The 27,825-nt window shown below is 43.6% G+C and overlaps 1 protein-coding gene across 1 annotated transcript in view; it reads left to right on the forward strand.

Moving 5' to 3' along the window:
- LOC134945665 (solute carrier family 2, facilitated glucose transporter member 9-like) overlaps nt 1–26,973 on the forward strand; it is a 60,810-nt gene extending 33,837 nt beyond the window's left edge. Inside the window, exons 7-11 of the mRNA XM_063935136.1 lie at nt 14,226–14,336; nt 15,298–15,399; nt 19,198–19,273; nt 25,209–25,336; nt 25,507–26,973. Of these exons, the coding sequence (XP_063791206.1) occupies nt 14,226–14,336; nt 15,298–15,399; nt 19,198–19,273; nt 25,209–25,336; nt 25,507–25,704 (615 nt within the window). The 3' untranslated portion in view covers nt 25,705–26,973. The remainder of the gene's footprint in view (nt 1–14,225; nt 14,337–15,297; nt 15,400–19,197; nt 19,274–25,208; nt 25,337–25,506) is intronic.
- Nucleotides 26,974–27,825: the final 852 nt, after the last annotated feature.

The raw sequence follows: 27,825 nt of genomic DNA on the forward strand, positions 1-27,825 counted from the left end.
GGTGCAGAGGTACCGAAAAGAAAGCGGAGCAGAGGTCAATAACAGTGAAAAATTTGGCAGTGGGAGGAACTTGCATTAGGATGACAGCTGGATTAGGCACTACGGGGAACTGACTCTCAACTATTTTGTTAATCCCCCTTAGATCCTGCACTAGCCTGTAACCCCTCCCCCCACTCTTTTTAACAGGGAAGATGGGACTATTGGCTGTGCTGGACGTTCTTACTAGAATGCCCTGTTGCAGCAAGCGCTCTATTACTGGGAAAACTCCTAACTCCACCTCTGGCTTCAGAGGATACTGTGGGATTTTTGGAGCTATCCTACCATCTTTTACTTGTACAACTACTGGAGCTACATTTGCCATTAATCCAGTGTCCTGTCCATCTTTTGTCCAAAGTGACTCTGGTATCTGAGATGTCATCTCTTCTACTTGGGATGGGTTCCTATTTGTCATAATGGAATGTGACATTAATTTTGATGGGGAGTCTAACATGTCTCGTACCTCCTGAGCGTGATTCTCAGGTATGTCCAAGAATACACCTTCAGGAGTACAATAAATGACGCAACCCATTTTACATAGTAAGTCTCTACCCAGGAGATTAGTTGGTGCCGATGCAGCCAGCAAAAAGGAATGCTTGGTATGCAAAGGCCCTATTGTAATCTCGGCTGGTTTGCTAACAGGGTAGTGCTGGACTACTCCTGTTACTCCCATGGCTGGAACTGTCCTACCAGTGGTTCTCATGCCCACTGTCGAATTTATCACTGACTTGGCCGCCCCTGTGTCTACAAGAAAGTTTAAAGTTTTACCAGCTACATTGATTGCAATCTCTGGTTCGCTTCCAAGACTGGCAATCAATTTAACTGGCTGCAGATTACAGGTGTGGCCACACCCCTATTGGGTATGCTGACCTCCCTGAATCCCATTGGCAGCAACTACTTGTGGGGGAGTTAGCTGGGAACTACCAGAGGCCTGCCAGTCTCTGTTCGGGGGATATCTTTTTGTTTCCCCTGTATGTGGCTCAAAACTCCGCCTCTGTGGACCCTGCTCCCAATGTCGTGTGTTGTGTTGTTGTCTAGGGGGTTGAAAAGATCTTTGTACATTCTTTGTTCTACATTCTCGTGCAAAGTGTCCCGGTCTGTTACAAGAAAAACATGTTATTACACTTGCCTTACCCACAGGATTCGGTGGTACATACGCAGGCTGCCTTGTGGTCAGCGCCTGTATACTTACGGACATCAACTTATCACTTTGCGACTCCCTGTGTCTAGTGATGTTTTTGTCGTGATCAACAGCAGCCTCTCTCAAGGTGGACACTGACAGACCTCGCCAACATGGTTGTGTGGTCTGTACCCTAGCTTTTAATGTTTCTTTCAAACCATCCATCAGTACAGATACTGCTACTTCTCGATGGTTTGGGTTGGTCTTAATGTCTTCTATACCAGTGTATTTTGCCATTTCTGATAGTGCCCGGTGGAAATATTCTGCTGCCGTTTCGGACTCCTTTTGCTTAATGGAAAATATTTTATTCCATTTAACAACGGCTGGGAAATACTCCTTTAGCTGTAAATTTATCCTTTTTACATTATCCTGGTCGTACACATCTGTAAGCGGTACATCTTTATCTAGTCCACAATCAGCCAAGAATTTAACTGAGTTGACATTGGAAGGTAAGCAAGCTCTTAGCACTATCTGCCAATCCTTATTATTGGGCTCTAAAGTGTTTCCTAGATCCCTGATGTATTTTTGGCTTGCCACTAAATCTTTTCTGGGGTCTGGGAATTCAGACACTATGGTCCTCAATTCCATTCTAGTGAACGGGCAATACATGGCAATGTTCCTGACGGGTGTGGCTCCTGATGCATCTGTTTTCCCATTGGGAACTACTATCACCTTTACAGGAGCAATTCTAACAGCCTCATTCTGCGTAGGCTCTACAACTTGTGGTACAATTGTTTCAGTGTAGTGCATGGTGCCGTACTTACCCGTTGACACGACCTCACCTATCCCTCCGCTAGGGGCCTTAACTAATCTCGTGGGTGGTGCAGTTCCTACTGTGGTTTCTGATATGGTGGCCGCTAGAGAGAGCGCTGAAATTGTTGCCGAATCTTCTTCTTGATCACACTCCTGAGGAAGGTTTAAAACAGGGTACATCTTGCACGGGTTAATACTTGCATGAGTTATTTGGTTAACATCATTAACATTTACAGGGTTACTAAGAGTTTGTGTTTTACAACCCAGTGCGTTTCTCTCCGCAATCAACTTCTCTCCTGCAATGTATGGTGGAGGAGGAGCTGTGGCTATCAGCTTCCTGACTGCCCCAGATCCCGCCGCCAGAGCCAAACCTCTCTGTATCTCACCTTCCTGGTGCCATAACTGTAAGTAATCATGATGCTGAATTCGTCTCTTTGTTGATTTTACGAGACATATCCTCCTCCTTAAATTTTGTAACACGTCTGGACTGAAGCTACCTATTCTTGGGAATTTGTCCCTGTCTTGTACAGTCATTCTCTCCCATTCATCACATAAAGATTCGGTGTGACTTCCATATTTTTCACACATTACATATCGTGCCGACCCAACTGGTCGGTTCACAGAATCAACCTGAACCAGGGTTGATCGCCCCCTACCTGAGCAACTGGCCCCCATAGTCTGCAGGTGTTGCTTAGTCCTCCTTGGATCTCTGTATCAAGGTTTTCAGCAAGCCTTTTCAGACAACCAAATTACTCCACAGTAGGCCGGCGGTGGCGGTTTACCGAGTACCCCACTCACTCGCCCACCTCGACCAATACGACCTGATCACACCGATATGGTGCTGGCGTACTCGATACAGGGCCCCTATGGAACCTTCAGTTTACTGGAACATATGAGGGTTACCCGCAGGACACTTACTCTTTCCAGTAAAGGTGGGGTTGTTAGATAGTTCCTGAGTGACCAGCGAACTTCCCTTCCAAAAATAAAAAATTACACAAATCACGTCAGAATGTACAGATAGCGTTTGTGACCACTTTACTCTAATGGTATTAGGTCAGATTACTTAACTACTGCACACAATTACGTGTGGTCCAATCGTTCAGTACACAAGCACTACTTGTTATGTACTGAGAGATCAATGGAATCGATGTTTCCGGCCGCGATTCCTTCAGCAAGAGCTTATGGCCTATATGGGTTCTGCACCAACACCCCAGGCGTTGTGCCACTGGACTTTTATAGCGGACCTCTTTAGTACCTTACGACCTCCTGGTCTTGTTACCTTCTGTTAATGACCTCCTGGTCTGTTACCTTATGGTCCGCTATACTCTAATGCTCAAATATTATTTAACCAGGGATGCCTCCCTAGCCACCGTATATGTCACTTACACGTGTGTCCCTTGACGAGTACCCGACTTTCCTTTTGGTTCCACCTTAAAGTTATATAAACTTTTGTATACAAAACCACACTCACTCAACACATGTACACTTTTGTTTCTATATCTATTTCTGCGCAGAAATTGTCTTCAGTCCAACAGTGTTACTAATTAGGAGCAGGATCTGTTAAACTAAATTTCAGATTTTCCAAAAATAGATTTGCGTTATTTACCGCGTCGCGTTATTTACCGCTGTGCGTTACTTATCGCCTTTGCGCTAATTATCGCTTTGCGCTAATTCAACTTTTCGTGACTTGAGCTACGTGGGCGTAACCAGACGCTACGTTGCGTAATGTACGCTGCGTGCGTCTGCCGTTTGGATTGCGTACGCAAGTCTTTTGTTAGGGACACGTGTACGCAAAACAAAGATCCACTGTAACACAATTTCTACCTTTATCAATGTAGATGATCCCTGATCATCTACCGCACACCACACTGACTGTCTTATCTCCCAGACAAGCCGTGTGTTGGTCTATACTTTAACTATTACCTCTACTATGAAATAACAGCAAATCTCTTTTTGCACTTTCTATCAACTATAAAACTTGGCAAACAGGAATAGTGATATACGAAATTTGAAAAAGAAATACAGATAAATGTATGCGTGCGTGTATACGCAAGACAGAAGAAAAATAAAACAGTTTTAAAAGACACAAGTGTTTTGTTCTTACTTCCGGTTCCCGGATTCCTTCAGCACTCTTTATCTAAGCGAAACAGACGCTTATCCAATCAGCACTGCAAGGAATATGATCCCGCCCTTTGCTGATGGATAATGTCTGCTGATCTACCTAGTGCAGATATGAGAAGGATAGGACGAGTCCCCAATTGACAATGCTAAATTCCCTTGTCGTATAAACAACCCTTTATGAAGCTAAGAACACTGTACGCTGTTTACTTAAGAAGTACCGTAATGGTACGCTAGTTGCGTAACGATCGCTCAGCCGTAGGCGAGACGCTCAAGCGTCACGTTCGCTCACGGCCCAGCGATCACAGGACACGTTATTGGCTATGACTAGAGTAATGATTCGCTATGGCGTAGCGGACGCTCGAGACCACGAGGAGATCACCAGCGGCGCAGACGCTCACAACGCTATACCTTTATGTCTAAACCTTATACCAATGAAATACACGGAATACCTTAATGTGAATACAGGGTGTAAGTGCAACCTTGTGTAACCTGACTAACTACAAAGCTGCTTGAGCGTCACCGACGCTCAAGTGAACACTTAACACTATAGAAAATACACAGATACTGGTTTAGGTTCCAAAGCCTATTAACTGTATTATATCTAGTATATTCGTAAAAGGGGATCACAGTACAAATGATACACTACAATATAACAGAGACTTCCTAACCACAGAACTAAACAATAAATACAAAAAGACAATACTACACTGACCTAAATGCAATACAATACAATACTATCTAATACAATACAATACTAGCCTAGTCTAGGGGAGATATGAGAGAACAGAACAGGGAGAGAGAGAGAGAGAGAGAGATGAGAGAAATTGGCTCACAGAAAGACAATGATAACGGAGAGAAACTTACGCACAGGGTAAACGATCGCATGCGCCTGGACATCCAGCACCCGATTTTCAGCAATGAGAACCGTTGAAGAGTGAGAGCTGGATGTGGTCGGCCTGCCTATTTATGCCCCACACACAATGCAATCCTACAGTCCCTACAATCCCATTGTCCATTGGACGTCGGAATTCGGCCCTGCATCATAACAAAAGGTCATAGGTTGATTCATACAGGTGGGCTGTGACGATTTCAAACAGCTCAGGTGGGTGGGGAACTAGGTTTCCCGCCGCATACCTGAGTATGAGTAAATAGTAGAAATGGACATAAACTTCTTATGTCCATAACTATTCGCACGAGCGATTAATACGCTCCAAACCAACACCGGAATATTGCTAATTAAATACTCTTCCGATGGGTACCAAACACTGCTGTATGATTCCTGTTAGACCCTTCGTACGATACAAAGAGGGATTCCTTAGCTCAGGGACCTTCTATATTAACCAAACTTTCAGAAACTATCAAAGGGACCATGATCTATAAACTACATTAATTGTGAAAATATGTAACGAATGAGTCGCACGCTACGACTACATAAACTCTACCGTAAATACGCATACCGCGCCTGCGAGTGCACGCTATTGCGGGTATGCGCCTTCACGGGAGAGCGTACGCATGCGCAGCACGGACCAGTGTGCGGTGCAAATATGGCAACGTGCATAGAGACATTTTTCTGACTTTGACACTATCTGGAAGCTTGCATCCATGCTGTCACTGCAGATGCGATGAATCCTGAGGAATTGGGAATAGGGTAGACCCCACTTCATTGCTGGGGGGTGATGACTATTAGCGTGTAAGGTAGTGTTCCTATCCGTGTCTTTAATGTAAAGTGTCGTATGTAAACAGTGATTCCGGTCTTGTGTGACTGTTACATCGAGGTAATGGATGGTATTATAACTCAAGGAAAAGGTAAATTTAATAGAAGTATCAAGTGAATTCACTTGATGCATAGCGCTACTGAAGTCCTCTGCTGTACCAGACCACAGGATGAAAATATCATCGATGTAGCGATGGTAAGACTTGATCTTATTTGACATCATAGGATTAGTAAGAATCAGATCTTTCTCTACCTCACACATGAAAAGATTGGCCAGGCTGGGAGCTACACAAGAACCCATCGCACACCCTGACTGTTGTTGATACAGTTTGCCATCAAAAATAAAATAATTACGTTTAAAGTGAGCTCCAAAAGCTTGATGAAAAAATTGACATCAGGCCCAGTGTAACTCACATTGCCAGTGATACAGCGCCTGATAGCCTCTATTCCCCGATGATGGGGAATATTGGTGTAAAGGCTAACGACGTCAACTGTGCACATAAGATATTTATCCGGCAATGGAGTGAGAGCCAGAATATGTGTCAAAAAAGCGGTAGTGTCTTTAAGACACGTTACTTGCTCACTAACAATCGGTTGGAGAAACATGTCCAAATACTTGGATATTGTGTAGTATAATGAATCCTGTGCCGCGATGATAGGGCGGCCGGGAGTGCATGTAGGGTTCTTGTGTAGCTTCGGGATCGTATACAGCACCGGAGTAACCGGCCAATCTTGAGTCAGGACAGTTTGTGTCTTGTGGTCAATCACACTTGTGCTAACCGCTTCCTTCAATAATGCATCTATTTCAGCCTTATATTTGACAGTCGGATCCTCAAGCAGCAGATGATACGCACGTGTGTCCGCAAGTTGAGTGTAAATTTCTGATTTATAGGCCCGCAGATCTTGTACTACAATTCCCCCACCCTTATCCGCTGGGCGGATTGCTATATCAGTATATGAACCTAAAGCTTTTAATGCTTTTTGTTCTACAGCTGAGAGATTCACGCCGCCTGTAGAATTTATAGGTAAGTTTTCATCGTAAATATTGTTCATATAACTGATAAAGCATTTGATATTGGGATTGTGGGAGACTGGATCAAAGGTAGACGGTTTAAAGAGTGTAGGTACTTCAGGGATCTGTTGTAGGCTACCTGCGAAATGTTCCTTCAAACGTAGTCTACGTCCAAACTTGTAAAGGTCAATTTTATTACGGAAAGAGTCTGGATTAAGAGTTGGGACATACGAAAGCCCCTTATTCAGTACTGCAACTTCATCCTGAGTGAGGCTCCTAGATGACAGATTGAATACTAGGTTTTCTTGTTCGCCGTCCTTTTGGATTTGGCGCGCCCACTGTCCACCGCGCCGGGTGTAACTCCTTTCTTGGGATTTCGCTGGCCCCTTGTAGTCACCCCCGCCGGGGGTTTTGAGGGGTTTTTTGAATGTTGGACGCCTGCACATTCCGCTTCACTAGATGAAATTGCACTGGAATTTTCTGTATCCTGATTGGATTTTTTATGTCGTCTGAATCTCGTTTTTTTTATTGTGTACCGCTGGTATAACGATTATACGCCCAGCTGTATACTAGGTTTTCCTGGTAATCTCTGTCAACCGTGTTACGTTTTGCTTTTTTAAACTCTATAAGGTCTGTCCTGTATTTTGACAGGTCAGCCGTGAGTTTATCAACAAGTGGTCGTGACGTATCCGTGCGAATCAAGTCACTGTGTGTCTGTTCAAAAGCAGTAATTTTTTCTTTTGCACAGTTCAATTCCCGATGAGATTCCTCTATCACCAGGAGGATAAGATCGTATGAGCACTTATTTAGCACTGCCGCCCACCGTCTGCAAAATTCAGGATTGTGGCGGCCAATCGTGGGGGTATTACGGATACGAAATCCTCGTGAGATTTTTTTGTCACGATAATAGTCCGATAAGGTAACACCATGAAAATAAAAATCTATTTCACGTTTCTTAAGTTTGTCCAATTGGAAAAAGACTTGTTCTGCTGTGTCTCCCCCGCAGGAATCCTGGAATTTGTCCGAAAACAAGATAGTGTCTGCCTCTGAATCGGTCAAGCTGAGAGCTTCTCCGACAGGTAAAATAACGTTATGGAAACCAGGCACCACATCCGTATTTGACATATTCCAACAGCTTTTATCCACAGGCTAAAACCAATGATGGTCACCACAGTTAATAAAAAAGAAAAGGGTGCCTTAATAACACATACTAGGATGCAATCCGCTGTATTGTAAATGTAGAGCAAAGAGAAGTATTCGGCACTCGAGTCCAGTAAATAAAGACAGCTTGCTCCGGTGCCCTGCTTGCAGATAGCAGATATAGGAAAACAACAGTAGCCGGCACTCGTGGAGACTCATATAATAACTTGACACAGCACAGCAGCTTAAGTCAACGTTTCAGGAATGACTCCTTTTATCAAGACCAACAGCAAACTGAGAATACAAACATATAAATAGCTTACCTATTACCACGTGCAAACCACCGGCCTCCGCTCTCCGGGACTCACAGTGACGTCATGGGCGCGCGCCAGCGCCGGCGACCTGCATCCACTGGTGATAGAGGAATCTCGTCGGGAATTGAACTGTGCAAAAGAAAAAATTAATGCTTTTGAACAGACACACAGTGACTTGATTCGCACGGATACGTCACGACCACTTGTTGATAAACTCACGGCTGACCTGTCAAAATACAGGACAGACCTTATAGAGTTTAAAAAAGCAAAACGTAACACGGTTGACAGAGATTACCAGGAAAACCTAGTATACAGCTGGGCGTATAATTGCTATACCAGCGGTACACAAAAAAAAACGAGATTCAGACGACATAAAAAATCCAATCAGGATACAGAAAATTCCAGTGCAATTTCATCTAGTGAAGCGGAATGTGCAGGCGTCCAACATTCAAAAAACCCCTCAAAACCCCCGGCGGGGGTGACTACAAGGGGCCAGCGAAATCCCAAGAAAGGAGTTACACCCGGCGCGGTGGACAGTGGGCGCGCCAAATCCAAAAGGACGGCGAACAAGAAAACCTAGTATTCAATCTGTCATCTAGGAGCCTCACTCAGGATGAAGTTGCAGTACTGAATAAGGGGCTTTCGTTATTTCGTATGTCCCAACTCTTAATCCAGACTCTTTCCGTAATAAAATTGACCTTTACAAGTTTGGACGTAGACTACGTTGGAAGGAACATTTCGCAGGTAGCCTACAACAGATCCCTGAAGTACCTACACTCTTTAAACCGTCTACCTTTGATCCAGTCTCCCACAATCCCAATATCAAATGCTTTATCAGTTATATGAACAATATTTACGATGAAAACCTACCTATAAATTCTACAGGCGGCGTGAATCTCTCCGCTGTAGAACAAAAAGCATTAAAAGCTTTAGGTTCATATACCTATATAGTAATCCGCCCGGCGGATAAGGGTGGAGGAATTGTAGTACAAGATCTGCGGGCCTATAAATCAGAAATTTACACTCAACTTGCGGACACACGTGCGTATCATCTGCTGCTTGAGGATCCGACTGTCAAATATAAGGCTGAAATAGATACATTATTGAAGGAAGCGGTTAGCACAAGTGTGATTGACCACAAGACACAAACTGTCCTGACTCAAGATTGGCCGGTTACTCCGGTGCTGTATACGATCCCGAAGCTACACAAGAACCCTACATGCCCTCCCGGCCGCCCTATCATCGCGGCACAGGATTCATTATACTACACAATATCCAAGTATTTGGACATGTTTCTCCAACCGATTGTTAGTGAGCAAGTAACGTGTCTTAAAGACACTACCGCTTTTTTGACACATATTCTGGCTCTCACTCCATTGCCGGATAAATATCTTATGTGCACAGTTGACGTCGTTAGCCTTTACACCAATATTCCCCATCATCGGGGAATAGAGGCTATCAGGCGCTGTATCACTGGCAATGTGAGTTACACTGGGCCTGATGTCAATTTTTTCATCAAGCTTTTGGAGCTCACTTTGAAACGTAATTATTTTATTTTTGATGGCAAACTATCAACAACAGTCAGGGTGTGCGATGGGTTCTTGTGTAGCTCCCAGCCTGGCCAATCTTTTCATGTGTGAGGTAGAGAAAGATCTGTTCCTTACTAATCCTATGATGTCAAATAAGATCAAGTCTTACCATCGCTACATCGATGATATTTTCATCCTGTGGTCTGGTACAGCAGAGGACTTCAGTAGCGCTATGCATCAAGTGAATTCACTTGATACTTCTATTAAATTTACCTTTTCCTCGAGTTATAATACCATCCATTACCTCGATGTAACAGTCACACAAGACCGGAATCACTGTTTACATACGACACTTTACGTTAAAGACACGGATAGGAACACTACCTTACACGCTAATAGTCATCACCCCCCAGCAATGAAGTGGGGTCTACCCTATTCCCAATTCCTCAGGATTCATCGCATCTGCAGTGACAGCATGGATGCAAGCTTCCAGATAGATACCATGATACGTAAGTTCCTGGCTAGGGGGTACAAATTGAAACTCCTTAAAAAAGCGAAAGAAAAGGTTCTTTCTAAAAACCGTATCGATCTACTAAGTAAAAGAGCCCCCAAGGACTCTAGGGATCGAATAGTGTGGCCACAGGACTTTTGCACTAACAGTGCCCATACGGTCAATTCTGCTAAGCGGATTTGGCCTATTGTATCAAATGACAAAGCCTTGCCAACTTTCAAAGCAACGTCCATCCTTCCAGCATTCCGCAGGGGCAAAAACATTAAAGACATCATTGTTCACAATGACATCTCCAACTTTAATAAAACCATTACTACACATTTTCTAACACGTAAACCGGGCAATTATAGGTGTCTGGGCTGCACCACTTGCAGCTGTCTAGAAACGGGACAGTTTTTCCATCATCCCAGATCAGGCAAGAAGTATACGATCACAGCTCCATATACGTGTTCCAGTCGGTTTGTCATCTATTACATCAAATGCCCATGCGGACTCCTCTACATTGGTAAAACGATTCGCCAATTTAAAGAACGGATAGCTCTCCATCGTTCCAGTATTAGAGCCGCTCTGGAGGGGAAAGGTTCCGACCAACCGGTTGCTCGCTATTTCAAAGACTGCCATCATAATTTAGCATCAATTCGCTACAAAATCATTGATGGTGTACCAGAATCCAAAAGAGGCGGGGACCGAGGAAAAATTCTATTACAGAAAGAAGCACGCTGGATTTATATTTTACAGACAGTCAAACTGCTGGGTCTCAATGACATTCTCTCTTATACGTGCTTCCTGTAATTATGTAATTTATATTCATTACTTTCTAGTCCGGGCACTGTCAACTTCAGTGCGGCACACTTGTAATTAGTACAGTGCCTTTTGCTAGTTGTCCCTTAGTATGGTGTTCTATTTAATATTATTCACCTACTTACATATTTAGTCTTAGAGTCTGGGACTTTAGCAATGCCTCACTTTGCAAGTAACTTTAACTTGTATATCTGTCACTTGTTACTCGCTTTTTCATATTTGATCCAATTGTGTTTTGTGATATTTCTAGACCAGTTTACTACCTTCGGTATTATTCACTATGTTGCTGCATTTGTGATCTCTAGCACCCACATATCATGTATACACATGAACTGTATTTCATTCGTTTGACATTTACAGCGGGTTTCCATGGTGATGGGTTCAATACACATCAGCTCCGCCCCCTGTGGATGCAGGTCGCCGGCGCCGGCGCGCGCCCATGACGTCACTGTGAGTCCCGGAGAGCGGAGGCGGGTGGTTTGCACGTGGTGATAGGTAAGCTATTTATATGTTTGTATTCTCAGTTTGCTGTTGGTCTTGATAAAAGGAGTCATTCCTGAAACGTTGACTTAAGCTGCTGTGCTGTGTCAAGTTATTATATGAGTCTCCACGAGTGCCGGCTACTGTTGTTTTCTTATATATATATATATATATATATATATATATATGTCATTTCCATTTTGGCAAGAATACCTAAAATGTCTTTCGATCTTTCATAGGTCTTAACTAATTTCAAGCCATAGAAATTTTTTACTTCATGTAGGGAACATTTATGTTTTTCTTTAAAATGGCTTGACAGTGCATGACTGTCTAAGCCTTTTTTAATATTTCTACAATGTTCAGCTATTCGAACCTTTAGCGGTCTTGTAGTGCGACCAATATAGAATTTATTACATCTACATTCCACGCGCATAAATAACGTTGGCCGTGTTACAAGTTATAAATTATAACTTAGAATTTATAGCTTGTAACACGGCCAACATTATTTATGCGGTGGAATGTAGATGTAATAAATTCTATATTGGTCGCACTACAAGACCGCTAAAGGTTCGAATAGCTGAACATTGTAGAAATATTAAAAAAGGCTTAGACAGTCATGCACTGTCAAGCCATTTTAAAGAAAAACATAAATGTTCCCTACATTAAGTAAAAAATTTCTATGGCTTGAAATTAGTTAAGACCACTGAAAGATCGAAAGGCATTTTAGGTGTTCTTGCCAAAATGGAAATGACATATATACATAAGTATAAAACTTTGCTCCCGTCTGGTCTTAACAGTGATTTCGAGTTACAATGGTTTCTTTAATGAGGTTTTGATTTTTATATTTTTTTATTATTATTTTTTTAATGCATTTTAAAAAAACAGCTTTTCCTATATATATTGTGGCTCTTTTTTGGATTTGATTAAGGATTCTGCAGAGGTTACATACATTTTTTCTTTTTTAAGATATTTATCAACTTTTCAGATCACCAAGGCTACGAGTAATAGGAGTCTTCACAATACAAAATGGACTTAGGAACTTATACATCGAGTGGAACAATTATTAGAAGAGTGTGATACTGAGGGAGCGAGTTTGTGGTGCACACTTCCGGCGGATGTACGGCTGACGCTGCAAAGATTGAGGGAAGAAGATTACGGCGTCGAGTTCCGGTGGAAGTGGGGCGGACACAGCACCTCCGATAGATAGAACTTTGCAGCAACACTTAAGTCAGGTGGGACGGAGCGTCGACGGAAGTGAGACAGACGCCATCTTGTTTTGGACGGAAGTTAGCTGGCGGCCACATTAGGAGAGGCAAAGGACTGTTTTATGACCGGGACCATGTGTTATTTAACACAGGAACATTATATTAAAGGGAATTGTTCTTTAATATGCAAAGGAGGGGGTTGTGTTTGTAATTGTACACACCTAAATCTTGTTGTTAATTATAATGGTTATATATTGCACATATCACAGGTCACCCCATACACCTTGACAAAGATCTCCAGAGGATCAAAACGCGTAGGTGGGCGTACCTGTGTTACGGAGAGGACGCTATCTGGTGAGGAGAGAATTCCGGAATTGATTAAACGAGGCCCCGTTTTTTTCAAAGTCATCATCCTATCCCTGGGCTATTTCCAATCCGGGTATGCTCCTTAAAGTTTTTAAGAAGTTGTTCTTTTTTAATAAAGTGTTTTTATGAGTGAAAAACTGGTTCACTTATATACTCTTTCCTGAGGATTTACATTTGGGAAATGAATGTGGATTAAAAGGAAGAGGAAAGACCCATCTACTGTGCATCTATACAAGGTTTAGTCTGTGAGTGTCTTGGTGAAGGGGGCATCCCCTGGTATCTATATCTGGTGTTGGATCCACGTGATTGAGTATTATATGTGCCTGAATGCAAGTTCTTTACTTGTGAGTCTTCACTTAAGGGGGCATCCCCTGAAATTCATATGGTGACTGTTCTCTGTTAATAATATATATGAGAAGCTCAGTTTTCTATTCACGATTGTGAGTGATTTGATGTAGGGGTATCAGACCCCGATATATATCACTATTAGTGAAGTGTTATTCCTCTATTCTTTGAATGTGCAATTCTGACCAACAGTACTACACAAGGATTTTTGTGTTTTTCTGTTTTCTTTTATGCTTTACATCATCTTAAGAGACAAGTGGAATACCTCCAGAATCACATTAATCAGGGGAGTACATATTTTCTCTCATTTGTTATTTAATTTGTTTGGGAGCACAAATAAGCCAGAGATAATTTGTTTTTGTGTAAAACCCGATAAGTGTCCACCACACATCTCTAAAATTTACCCCACTTACCAAGCAGGGCAGCTCCTGTTTTCTGCTATGCGGAACATGGCTGGCAGAAGGATCCCACAAATTGTGTTATTAGGCCCCACCCCCTCATTGCATAATGCACGGATTCAGAACTGAGATAGATAGATAGATCTGTATATATAAATTGTAATTGTGATCTGGGGGTTGGACAATTTTTCTCTTGATACGACTCGAAAATAACGTGTGCTATTATTGCTTGATTCTGTCAGATCTCCTAAAATAACTGCATATAGTATAAATACAGTATTGTGTAAGCTATACACACATCTAATGTTTTTTGTTTTTAGATTTATTTCTATGCTGCTGAAGTGTTCAGAGCTGCCGGCTTTTCAGACACCACAATTCCGTACCTGACAGTGGGGGTGGGAGTGTGTGAGTCCTCATCAGTGATCCTCTGTGTAAGTGACCACAACACTTTCCTGTGTACAGTTCCTACTTTTCAGTAACAAACATATGAGTTTAAGCAATACCCACAGCTGCCAACATTTATAACTTTCTAGGCACAACTTGCTGTCAGCTACTTGTAGCTAAGAATGGCATGTATTTTACTGAGATCAATTCTAATCTATTTGTTAGATGACAGATCTAAGATTAAGAACAACAGGGGTGGGCTGGGAGTGAGGCATCTTCATGGGGGGGAGGGGGCAGGTAGGCATCTCCTGCCCCCTCCCCCAAAATACAGGCACATTTGTGTTATAAATACACCGCAGATAGGAAGCGCCTTCCATCTGTCTCCCGGCCGCCTGACACATACCCATACTTACCTACTTCTAATTCTCCTCTCCGGGAGAAGCCTCCAATAAAACATATGTATTCCCATCAGGGATGATATGTCGATATTCTAACATGTTCGACATTTCATCACTGTCTACACGGTGAATGTTGACATTATGATTATTGACATGTCATACCACACCCAAAATTGAAACACTTTCCATTTTTCTTCTAAAATTCTGCCTGTTATAACCTTATTACTTAAAGAAATACTGCAAGTAAGGGGATATCAGGTCTCTAATTTGCACATGTCACTTTTGTGGGCTGGAACGTGTTTTCTCACGCTGTTAGAAGTGTGCCTAGGGCTGCACTTTTCAAGAAAATAGTAACCAGAAGGTGATATATGAATCCCCTTATGCAGTGCTGCTGAAAAAAAAAAAAAAGCAACAGTTCCCGTACAGCCACCGGCATCCCCCTGTAAAAACATTTTTTTTTAGTGCCATCCTCCTTTCTCAGTACCCAGGCCATGGCTGTTCTCGGTAGCCCTGTAAAAAAGGGCATCTTTGCGCAGATAAATAGCACTGGAGTGCACTTCTGCTGTCTCATTAAAAGTAACCTTATTGTGTATATATATTCTCGTCTCAGAGTCTGGTAGTTGATCGCTTTGGCAGAAGACTTGCTTTGCTGACCGGATATGCATCCATGGTTCTAACTTTGGGGCTACTGATTCTGACAATCTCACTGCAGGTAACTCTTTGTACCACTCCTACAAAAACAGAAATGATATCACCTGATTTGTGCAATGCTGCAGAATATCGGCCTAATTCAGACCTGATCGTAGATGTGAAAAAAACGCACATCTACGATCAAAATCTTTGACATGCAGAGGAACGCCCAGCACAGGGCAAGTCCGTCCCACAAACCGAGTCCTGCCTTCCCCCCAGAGACATGCGAAAGCATTTCATGGTGGCAATGCTTTCGCACCTGCCGAGTAACTCTCTGCCTATGCAGTCTGGCTACCCTCCATCTTTGTGGCTGCAGCAGCTGCATGTGACGTCACCCAGCCGCCGCGACCCGCCCCAGCAATGGTCCGGAGACGCCTCCGTTATCCAGACTGTGCCCTCCCCCAACGCTGCCGCAACGCCGTCCGAATGCCACTGACAATGCCCCCTACCGCCTCTGCCTGTCAATCAGGCAGAGGCGATCGCACAAGTGTGCACACGCACATCTCACTGTGTGTGCATGTGCAGTATGGCTACTGCGCGTACGCAGACTGCACTGGCCTTCACCCTGTGAACGCTGTCTGATTTAGGCCCTACGTTGGCTCTATGGACCCTATTCAGTAGCAGTTGTTAAACTGCGAAAAACGCAGGCTGCCACGCGTGGACCTTCACAGTGCGATCGCAAACCGGAAGGATGTGATCGCACTTTGACTGACAGGGACGGCATCAACACGGCGTTGCAGGGGTGTGGTCTGGACAACGCAGATATGTCCGGACCATTTTAGGGTGGTGTCACACGTGGCCACTGCAACAAAGAAAATGGCAGAGCTGCGCCTGCATTCGCAGCCTGGCTGTGTATGCAGGGGTCGACCTTAATTCCTGATTCTGCGATGCCATCGCAATTGATTTGTGATCGCATCACATGACAGAGATTAGCATGCTCTGCGGCCATGTCCTGTGCTGGGTAGCCCCCCGCATACGATCGTCAGCAGTAGCAGATTCGGCTTTTTAGCAGAATCTGCTACTGATACTGAACAGGGTCCTGTATGCTAAACTAGCAGTAACTACATCGCAATGGAACATGAAGTAGAAAATGTATAATCAGAGGAACTAGATACACAGATACTGTAACTGCAGCATATACTGTATGTAGGAATAATCTTCAGCTTAATTTTCACATACCTTTCCAACATTGGAGAGTATGTAATCAGGGTGGCGGTGTGGCCACAAAGCATGCTGATGGCATGCCCATGCATAGGCACTGGAATGGGGGGGCATTTGAGAGGCGCCAGTTGAAGTACTGGGTCGTGGGCAGTATCTAGAGAGGAGGAGGCCCATGTGCAGGCTCCATCTGGGCCTCCTCCCCTCTAGGCGGCAGCGCTGTAGAGCTCTGGGCAATAGCGTCACTAGCGCTGTCCCAGGGTCTAGAACACATGCGCAAATCTCCAGAAGAATGGCGTCGCAGCCATTTTTCAAGTGATTCACCTACTGCACATGCATGTAACACGCCATTTTTTCAGTGATTTCTGCAGCATTGCTGCTGCACACGGGACTCTGTAGGCTACGTATTAAAAATAATGGGTACAGGGTGTGCAGTGTGAACCCCCTGGATCAGGGGGGCCTGTGTTCACTGCACACAATGCACCCCTTATAAATACGCCAGCGGTCATGGGGTGCAGTACGGCCGCCATCTACAGTTAATACAGGCAGTGTCAGGACAGAGATAATATCCTGTCTGTCTGCTCCATCACCTCCCTCCCCACAGTCCTTCTCCGCCCACCTCCCTGGGCCTACCACCCCCTGCACCCAGCTCTAACCCCTACAGTGTATGGATAGATACTGTGGGCTGGCCCCTCCTCTGGGACCATCCCTGTGCCCTTCTCACCTCCCACTTCATATGTTCCTCACCTCTTCCCCCACAGCTCTCCTTTGTCCTCCACCCCATCCATCTCAGCACCTCTGACCTCCTCCCATTTCAGCTGAAAATGTACCGCAGGAGTATAAGGGTCCCAGGCTGATAGCTGAGGTCCCCTTTTTCCAGGGGTACCAGATTTTTGAAAATCTGCCCAGGAGATATCCGACTTCAAAGCAGTGGTTCCTATCCGAGCATATTATTTGCTTTTCCCAGCCAGATATCTCATGTTCTGTCTGACTTAGTGTTTTTCTGAGGGTATACTCCAAAAGCTGGGACTCTCCCCGTTTGATGGATACTGGCAGGTTGTCTCTACTATGCCCAGAACCAGAGATATCAGCCTTCCAGCAGCTGGTCCCTACTCCAGCTCCACACGCCTGGCATGCAGTTTTATATTTTCATCAGTGGATTGCTCTGGCTCCTGAACTCTGATCCCCAAGTCCCCAATCCTTTGTAAAAAGTGGGACTCTTGTTTTTTATCCCATTGAAAGCTAAGAAATCTATTTCCAGGAACTGGATATATCTGCAGTCAAGCAAGCTGCCCTCCCACCGGAAAAGTTTGACTATTAACCACTCCACTATTCACCCCTCCCCGGCGTATTACATACCCCCTACCACCCTGGAAGTCATGTACCGGGGGCCCCTTAATTCAGCCCAATGCCCCTTCTACAGTTAAGTGTTCTCCCTCCTGCCCCATCTCCCACCATCTGTGCAGTAAAGGAGTAACTAGCAGAAATGACTGCTCCAGGCCCTACATGCTGAGCGGAAGATAGAACACCGCCTATCGCCTGTGGGACATCATAGCTGCTGCTGATAGCACCCCCCACCCATACTGCTGGAGGATGGGTAGGGGCCCCAATGCATTGCTTTGCCCAAGGGCCTACACTGCTGTTAAGACGGCCCTGCTGTAGTCATTCACATATTACAGTTATGTTTTGGGGGTAATTATACACATTTTGTGAGAAATCACCTGAAAAATTAGGATACCCTTAAAATGTACAGTACGTATCCCCTGGAAGATCTTCTGCACTTTCTCTGTTTCCCATTGCAATAGTGATGGTGTTAGCCATTGTAGTTTATGAGCTACATAACACAATTTACCGTGAGAGGAACTGTCCGGATCACACTCCAGTAACAGCCACTGGTGCATCCAATGTCTAATGACCATGCGTGCCCAGTAAGTCCGTAGCATAAAATAAAGTGATCCCTGGTGCAATCACTTTAGCTTGCACATTGCTGGGATGGGCTCCTATAGAAGTGAATGTCCCATGGATGTGATTTTTAATACATCATGGCAGAAATTATTTTCTTATTGCACGAATAGCGTCATTAAGACATTTTATTTATTGAATCTCAATAAACTGTAAATGGGACCCCTTAAAGTTGTATTTTTCTTTAAATACACTATTATCTGCATTCCCCATAGTGTCCTCTATGCTATTTTTTTTCAAAAATGTATGCATATGAAATTATATCTTGCCCCCCCCCCCCCCACTTCCCAACGAAAAAGGTTGTGACGTCCCTGTGCCCATGTCATAGTGATAGGCAAGTTGACTTTTCAAGGGCCTCACAAATAACCCATAATCTCAGTTATGAAATTATTTATATCAGTAGCGTGATACAGAACTCTTCATGGGAAGCATGTGGTCCTAAGGCTGCAGTATCCTCCACCACTGTCCAGTGTGTTTTATTATTCTGCTTATTTAGTGGACATATTAAATGGTTTCCAGACTTTGATGAGGCTAACTGTATGAGATTTTATATTATAATAACATTTCAGCATAAACCTGTAATAATCTATTTAAGGATACTTATTTTATAAACTTGTGGATTCATCACAGGCATAAGATGATTACTAAACTGATAAGAAAATATTGACATAAAGATCTTGCTTATATCTACGTTCCTCAGGACAAATACACATGGATGCCTTTCTGCAGTATAATTCTTATCTTCCTGTACTCTGTTTCATTTGGGTCAGGACCAGGTAAGTTTAACATTATTATTATTATTATTATTATTATTACTACGCTGGTTCTCACTATAGACTGCTGGGTCATGCTGCATAATATCACAATGTCTCAGAGAAATCACACACAAAGACATACCATAAAAGCATTGTTTTTTAATTACCAAGATTTTGCGTTGATCAATTACTGTGTCATTGTCTTCCACTGTAACCAATATAAAGTCCTTTATTAAGTTTATAAGTTGGAGCACTGATCTCTCCTCCTACAGCTCTGCTCTTTCCCTCGCCAAGCAATCCTTTTTCCAAGCACTCATCTCTTCTCAGTCCTCCTGTCCACGCCGTCTCTTTGAAACTTTCAACACTCTCCTTCGCCCCCCTCCTCCTCCCTTCCCATCCTCCCTCACTGCCACTGACTTTGCCTCCTTCTTCATCTCCAAAATTGAGGACATCCAACACGACATCTCCCTCCGTCACCCCTCTGCTACCCCCCTGCCCCCTTTATCCCTCCCCTCCATCAATCCCACCCTGTCCTCCTTCCGTCCCATTTCAGAAAAGGAAGTCCACTCCCTCATCTTATCCTCCCCCCCTCCACCTGCCCCCAGGACCTCCTTCCCTCCCGTCTTCTCCGCTCCCTCTCCCCCACTGCCTGCTCCCACCTTGCTCACCTCTTTAACCTGTCCCTCTCTACCGGCATCTTCCCCTCGCCATTCAAACATGCTCTGGTCTCACCTATTCTCAAAAAACCCAACCTCGACCCCTCATCACCCACTAACTACCGCCCCATCTCTCTTCTCCCCTTCGCCTCCAAATTACTTGAACGACTAGTCTACAAATTACTTGAACGACTAGTCTACAGCCGTCTCACAAGCTACCTCTCTGACAACTCCATCCTCGATCCACTACAATCTGGCTTTCGCCCACTCCACTCAACTGAGACTGCCCTGGTGAAAGTCACCAATGACCTGCTTTCAGCCAAATCCAGGGGCCACTTCTCTCTGCTCATCCTTCTGGACCTCTCTGCTGCCTTTGACACCGTAGATCATCCTCTCCTCCTCCGCACACTCCAAAACGCTGGCCTCTCTAGCACTGTCCTTGACTGGTTTTCTTCTTACCTAACTAACCGCTCCTTCTCTGTGTCTGCCTCCAGCACCACCTCACACCCTTCCATCCTTCCTGTTGGTGTCCCTCAGGGTTCTGTCCTTGGACCCCTTCTGTTCTCCCTGTACACCTCTTCCCTGGGTGCGCTCATTAACTCATTTGGCCTTCAATAACACCTCTATGCCGATGACACACAACTCTACCTCTCATCTCCTGATCTGTCCTCATCTGTCCTCTGCCAGGTTTCCAGCTGCCTCTCTGCAATCTCCTCCTGGATGTCTGAACGCTCTCTAAAGCTCAACATGGACAAAACTGAACTCATCATCTTCCCCCCATCCAGAGCAACACCCCCGACCAATATCTCCATCATTGTTGACAACACAAGATAAATATATAAATCTCTGATAAACTAGAGACAAACATAAGGAGCGCTGGTTTAAAATTCAATTCATAAATTTAATATCAATTTAAACACACATAGTATAATAAAAACTCAATTGAGTATCTATATAAGCTGACGCTTCAATAAGCTCATAAAAGTGCACATAACTGTATTTAAAAGTTCAAAGATAGATTCCAATCATGATCTACAGCAACAGAAATCAGCTGGTAATTGTCGGTCAAAGCTTAATTAGCAATCCAGGGTTCCTTTTATCTGCCTTTCAGTTGTAATTATGTCCTCCAAGTGCGCAGATGATTAGAGAGCATAGAATGGTTTTATGATAATTCAGATTAGAGCTCTATAGCAGTTCAATTATCCGTTTAGTATAATCACACAGACAATGCAGAAGATGGAATTACCAGACCAGGCTGTCACGGAAATTTCTCCACCAAATTGCTAGTATTTTTCAAGCTGACACTGCATGGATACTTAACGGTGTTGGACCCAGCGGTCAGGATGTCCCGGGAGGGCTTGCCGGATATGGCGGTCACGGCGTTCGTTCCTCACAACTGGTAGACGCACTGAAAGGTTTGCACACGGAGGAAACGAGTGGCAGGGAACCAGGCTGACTGTAGCATACACGGTGCACAATGGAGCGTCCTCTACGCGTTTCTCCGCTCTAGTGGTAAGCGGTTTCCTCAGGAGGTTAATACAGGTGTCCATAGCAGGTATGCTTATAAAGTCCATTCAGCCAATAAGAAAGTCTCATTCGTTTGGACTACACCTGTATTTAATTGATGCACCAGCTTAATTCATTCAGAGGAAATAAACCTATCTATCTTTATAGGGAAAACTCTATCAATCGATAAAACATGCTTAAGGGAGATTACATGTATCTAAATTCTTTGTTGACACATCAATAATTGCATACAGGTATATAAATTATAGTATTCTACATAACAACATTTCCTTATTTCATTATTATTTAATTTATGGCATCACAGAGAACATAAGTATCATTTAAACAGAAAATGCCTATAGCACTCCTAATATTACTAAGAGCTTTGGTTTAAGCATAATTCTCAATAGCTCATCAGGTAAGTTCTAGGACTCCAGCTCCCAAGGTCACAGGATCGAGCCACAGCGAGACCCACAACAAAATCAGATCACAACCTTAATTTATATAGTTATTTACTTTAGCTTTTTTAAGTAGACAATATTTCAACATTGCCAGACCTAGACTAATAAAGTTTTTTTATATATATATATAAAAAAAATTTTTATAAAATATATTATAAAATATATATATATATAACCAGACACCCACAAGAAAAAAGTAATAGTATTCTATAGATACATAGTCATACAATATTGGGCCATAGACTAATTTGTCATATGTTGTTCATTTCAATGTTTTCGTTCAAACCCATTGGAACAAGGGTATTGAGCGAACAGATCCAATACGCCTCTCGCTTGCAGAGGCGATTGAACCTATCGCCACCTCTTGGGGTCTCTTCTATGTGCTCAATGCCCTTAATAGAGATAACCTTAATGTCCCCCTCATGTGATTGAACCACATGTCTGGGCACACTGTGCGTGAGTGACTTCTTGTTAATTAGTCTTCTATGTTCTAAGAACCGTGTGTTGAGTGACCGGGTAGTACGACCTACATACTGCAGGCCACATATGCAAGTTATTACATATATAACATATGTGGTCTGACAGGTAATGGATCCGATAATACTAAATTTATAATTCCCAGTGTCTTTCGGGGCTGAAAAGTCATGGCTCTCTGAATCAATGAATCTACAGGTGATACATCTGGGTTTAAAACATTTCTTACATTGTCCTCTCTGTGCCTGAGATATATGAGGCTTCTTAGTGCAGTAAGTAGAAATGGGTTTGAAATAACTGGGTGAAAGATGGTTTTGTAGGTTATTAGCTCTTTTGAAAACTATTCTAGGTTTATCATTCAAACACCCTGATAGCACCTTGTCCATCTTTAACACAGAGAAGTTTTTTGTCAGGATATCTCTAATCTTATTTGATGAATTATTAAATCTTGAAATAAAGAGTGGTTCATTATTTTCTGATATATAACTGATCTTCTTTTTTTCAGATTTATCTAGTAGAGTCTCCTGCCTACATTGTTTTGATACCTCCTCATAAGCCAAATCTAGGAGAAATTTCGGATAGCCTTGATCCAAAAGAGATTGTGTCAGTTCCCTACTTTGGATAATAAAATCATTCTCATTGGAACAGTTTCTTTTAATCCTCAGATACTGGCTTTTGGGGATATTATTGACCCAAGGTTTATAGTGGCAGCTTGTGTATCCCAAGAAAGTGTTACAGTCAACCTTTTTTCTAAATGTTTTAGTTTGAATAGGTTGATTAATTGCCCCAGCGTGTAGTGCGATATCCAGGAACGTCATATCCGTCTTATGAACTGTGCTTGTGAAAAAAAGACCAAAAGTGTTTGAATTAAGAAAATCAATAAAATGTGAAACAGATGTTGTGTCCCCTTTCCAAATAATAAACAAATCATCTATGTACCTACCATAGAGCACCAGGTTCGCTCCGAAGGGGCCCCCCCATATGTACTGATTTTCAAGGTTCCCCATATATAAGTTGGCAAAGCTCGGAGCGAACCTGGTGCCCATGGCGGTACCATGAATCTGCAGGAAAAATTCATCATTAAACAAAAAATAATTGTGTTTAAGAATATACCAGATAGAATCCAAAATAAAGTGACAGTGCTCACGTGACAGTGTGGAATCCTGAGATAAATACTTCTCTATAACTTTAAGACCCAGATCATGCGGTATGTTGGTGTAGAGTGATTCTACATCACAGGTAACTCTGCTGCCTTTGACACCGTAGATCATCCTCTCCTCCTCCGCACACTCCAAAACGCTGGCCTCTCTAGCACTGTCCTTGACTGGTTTTCTTCTTACCTAACTAACCGCTCCTTCTCTGTGTCTGCCTCCAGCACCACCTCACACCCTTCCATCCTTCCTGTTGGTGTCCCTCAGGGTTCTGTCCTTGGACCCCTTCTGTTCTCCCTGTACACCTCTTCCCTGGGTGCGCTCATTAACTCATTTGGCCTTCAATAACACCTCTATGCCGATGACACACAACTCTACCTCTCATCTCCTGATCTGTCCTCATCTGTCCTCTGCCAGGTTTCCAGCTGCCTCTCTGCAATCTCCTCCTGGATGTCTGAACGCTCTCTAAAGCTCAACATGGACAAAACTGAACTCATCATCTTCCCCCCATCCAGAGCAACACCCCCGACCAATATCTCCATCATTGTTGACAACACCACCATCTGCCCCATTCCCCAACTCCGCTGCTTGGGTGTCACTCTTGACTCCTCCATCTCCTTTGCACCCCACATCCAAGCTCTGGCACAATCCTGTCGTTTCCAGCTACGCAACATTGCTCGTATCAGGCCATATCTCTCCCAGAGTGCAACTAAACTCATGATCCACTCACTGGTCATCTCACGACTTGACTACTGCAATGTTCTCCTCACTGGCCTCGCTTGCTCCCATCTTGCTCCCCTCCAATCTGTCCTGAACTCCGCAGCTAGGCTAATCTTCCTCTCCCGCCGCACCACATCTGCCACTCCCCTTCGACAAAATCTACACTGGCTCCCATTCCCCTACAGAATCCTCTTCAAACTCCTCACCCTCACATACAAGGCCATCTCTAATTCCACTGCTCCCTACATCTCCAATCTCCTTTCCCTTCATACTCCCTCCCGCCCCCTACAGTCGACTAATGACCGTCGCCTCTCCACCGCCCTGGTCACTGCTTCCCATGCACGAGTTCAGGATTTTGCCCGTGCTGCACCCCTTCAGTGGAACGCACTCCCCCGCTCCATTAGACTCTCCCCGACCTTGCAAAGCTTCAAACGGGCACTAAAAACCCACCTATTCATCAAAGCATACCCTCCCGATGCATAACCCAGTGCTGAAGCCGCGCCTCCACCCCCCTGCCTCATGCCGTGAACACCTCAGCTTTGCTTGCATACTGCCCTCTGGCTACCTCCCACTTGCCTGCACCTCTTGTCATCTGTCTGTCGCCCCTCCCCACTAGATTGTTAGCTCTTCAGAGCAGGGCCCTCTTTCCTCTTGTTATCTAAGCCCTCGTCTCGACACATTTCACTCGCAGCTCTCCCCTACTCAATGACCATCTTTATCCTGCAAGTATAGGCTCATCTCCATCTATGGCCACCAGCCTCTAGTAGTACGATGATCACTCCATCAATACTTACATCTTAGCTGTATTATGTCTTGAGAACGTGTGGTGCTCTGTTACCTGTACTCTATTTCTGTTATTTATTTACTGTAATGCTATGTTTTGTCTCCCTGTACTGTCCTTTGTACGGCGCTGCGAAACACATGTGGCGCCTTATAAATAAAATGTAATAATAATAATAATAACTCCTGCATGTCTTTTGTTTCTCAGGTGCTACCACCATGACTATCAATCTGGAAATATTTTCTCAGGAGGCTCGAGCGGCAGCAATGGTGATTGTGGGAGTAATAAACTGGTTAGGCCTGTCTGTTATCGGCATGGTCTTTCCCTTCTTAGTGGTAAGAGAATGCAATGAGCTACTCTGCTGCCTACTAATGCAATTAATGATGAGTGTATGCTGTATGAATGCCTCTTATCTTCTTGTTTGAGGATGTTGTGCAGAGTGAGAGTAGTAGAACAGTTTCTACTGCATTCAACACACAAACCTTGTTTTTCTGTGTCTCTCCAGGCTACTATGAAGCAGTATTGTTTCCTTGTCTTCCTCATCATCACAGCCATCTGTGGGGTTTTTCTATACTTTTACCTCCCTGAAACAAAAGGAAAATCATGGCTGGAAATCAGTGAGGACTTTAACAAATACAACACCAGGAGCCAATGTAGCATTAAATGTCACCTAGAAGTCTATGTGATATCTACCAAGTTGTGACCTCAAAGATTTACCTGGGTCTCAAGTCAGTTTTGGTATTATTGGGCAGGACATTTAGGGGACACAGAGGTCTATTTATATATATTTGGGGGGGGGGAGGATACTTACAACGAAAAGTTGCCATGCAGCAGTTACTTGCTGTATTGCCAAGCAGTCAGGCTCCCTTCTGGGCATGTGTGAACCTGGCCTGGACCTGTCTTGGTCTTCCAGGGGCAGGTTCTTCAGAAATGAAAATATAAATAACAAACTGAAAAATGTAAAAAAAAGAGAAAAAAAAATTAAATACCATTTTTCCCAGAACAAAATGCTTTATATGAATAACAAAGCATTCTTCTATGCGCAACATCTGCTATCACTATCCTGAGATGCTGTCCTTAATACATTTATGGTAAGTAGCTCTGAGTGGGGAAGCTAATGGCCTGAGAGCCCCTACAATAGCCTCTACAGGCCATACCCAGCATGGCCATCAAGGGCTGTGAGAGACAGTAAATACATAGAATCACGAATCCTGTAAAAATGGCCTTTGATAAAAAGGTCCTATAAATACATATTAAAGGGAACATACTCCACTTGCTAAAGTTATCTTATTCTAATGTAAACATGAATGTACTGTATGTAAAATAAATTCTGAGCCAGGTCCTGAACCAAATGGGACAATAGAACATATTTACTGATTATGGGGTTTTTAAATATAATTTCTTATTGCCGATATTCATGGCTATAAGACATTATACATTGCCCAAATGTACTGTTCATCACCTGCAGTTGTAGGCTCCAAAAGGAGCCAATCCCTGTAATGTGTAGGAAGTGAAATGATAGCAAAAGGGGTTATTTTACTTCTCCTTCAGGGTTCTGCACATGAGTGGTCTGCTGATCACATATCATGGCGGCCATTGCTGGGGGGGATTGCTTGGGGGAGTTCTGTGATCTGCAGGCCATAGGCTACAGCTACTGAGACAAATTCTGGAATGCTTAGCAATCCGAAGCTTGGTAAATCTGACAGCTTTACATCCCCATAGAAACTTATGAGTGCTGCTGCTGTCAGAAATGGAGGGAATGAGGCAGATATGGAGATATCTGCTGCTGCTGCTGTTCTTCTTTCATACATTCGGGGAATCCTAAATATTTGTGAACTGGTATTTTTGGGGAATATGCTGCAAATATTATTTGATATAGGCCCCATTTTCTCATGTATTAGCTGCATTAATTCACTTGTTACTGTATGTCATATTGTTTGTGGAGTCATTTCACTGTATTTGCTATGTACTGTATGTGTAAACCTTTATATAAAAAAATTATATATTGTTGTATTAAACAATAATTTATGACTATCATTAGCAATTCGAATACAAATTATGTTGCACTCTGGGGTAAATTTACTAACATTCGTAATTTTCCGTTTGAGGTCAAAGTTCAATCACGAATGACATCGAAAGTGTAAATATGCAACTTTTTGAATTTATTACGACTAATTTACTAAGCTGCCGTATTCTGCATTTTCGGTTTTTCCGATGTCGATGTCATTCGTTTTTTTAGGCAGTGCTTTACGTGAGTGACTTGTAAAACACTGCCGACTTTAATACAATGAATCTCGGCCGGATCTGAGAGATCCGTGCTGGGCTTCATTGTGCACCTTGTAAAAAAAAAAAAAAAATGTTTAAACTTTAAAAAAAAATTGCGTGGGGTCCCCCCTCCTAAGCAAAACCAGCCTCGGGCTCTTTGAGCCGGTCCTGGTTGCAAAAATATGGGAAAAAAATTGACAGGGGTTCCCCCATATTTAAACAACCAGCACCGGGCTCTGCGCCTGGTCCTGGTTCCAAAAATACGGGGGACAAAAAGCGTAGGGGTCCCCCGTATTTTTGAAACCAGCACCGGGCTCCACTAGCTGGACAGATAATGCCACAGCCGGGGGTCACTTTTATACAGCGCCCTGCGGCCGTGGCATTAAATACCCAACTAGTCACCCCTGGCCGGGGTACCCTGGAGGAGTGGTAACCCCTTCAATCAAGGGGTCCCCCCCCTCCAGCCACCCAAGGGCCAGGGGTGAAGCCCGAGGCTGTCCCCCCCATCCAAGGGCTGCGGATGGGGGGCTGATAGCCTTTGTTGAAAGTGTTGAATATT

Source organism: Pseudophryne corroboree, chromosome 1 (assembly GCF_028390025.1).
Source record: "Pseudophryne corroboree isolate aPseCor3 chromosome 1, aPseCor3.hap2, whole genome shotgun sequence".
Taxonomy (NCBI): Eukaryota; Metazoa; Chordata; class Amphibia; order Anura; family Myobatrachidae; genus Pseudophryne; species Pseudophryne corroboree.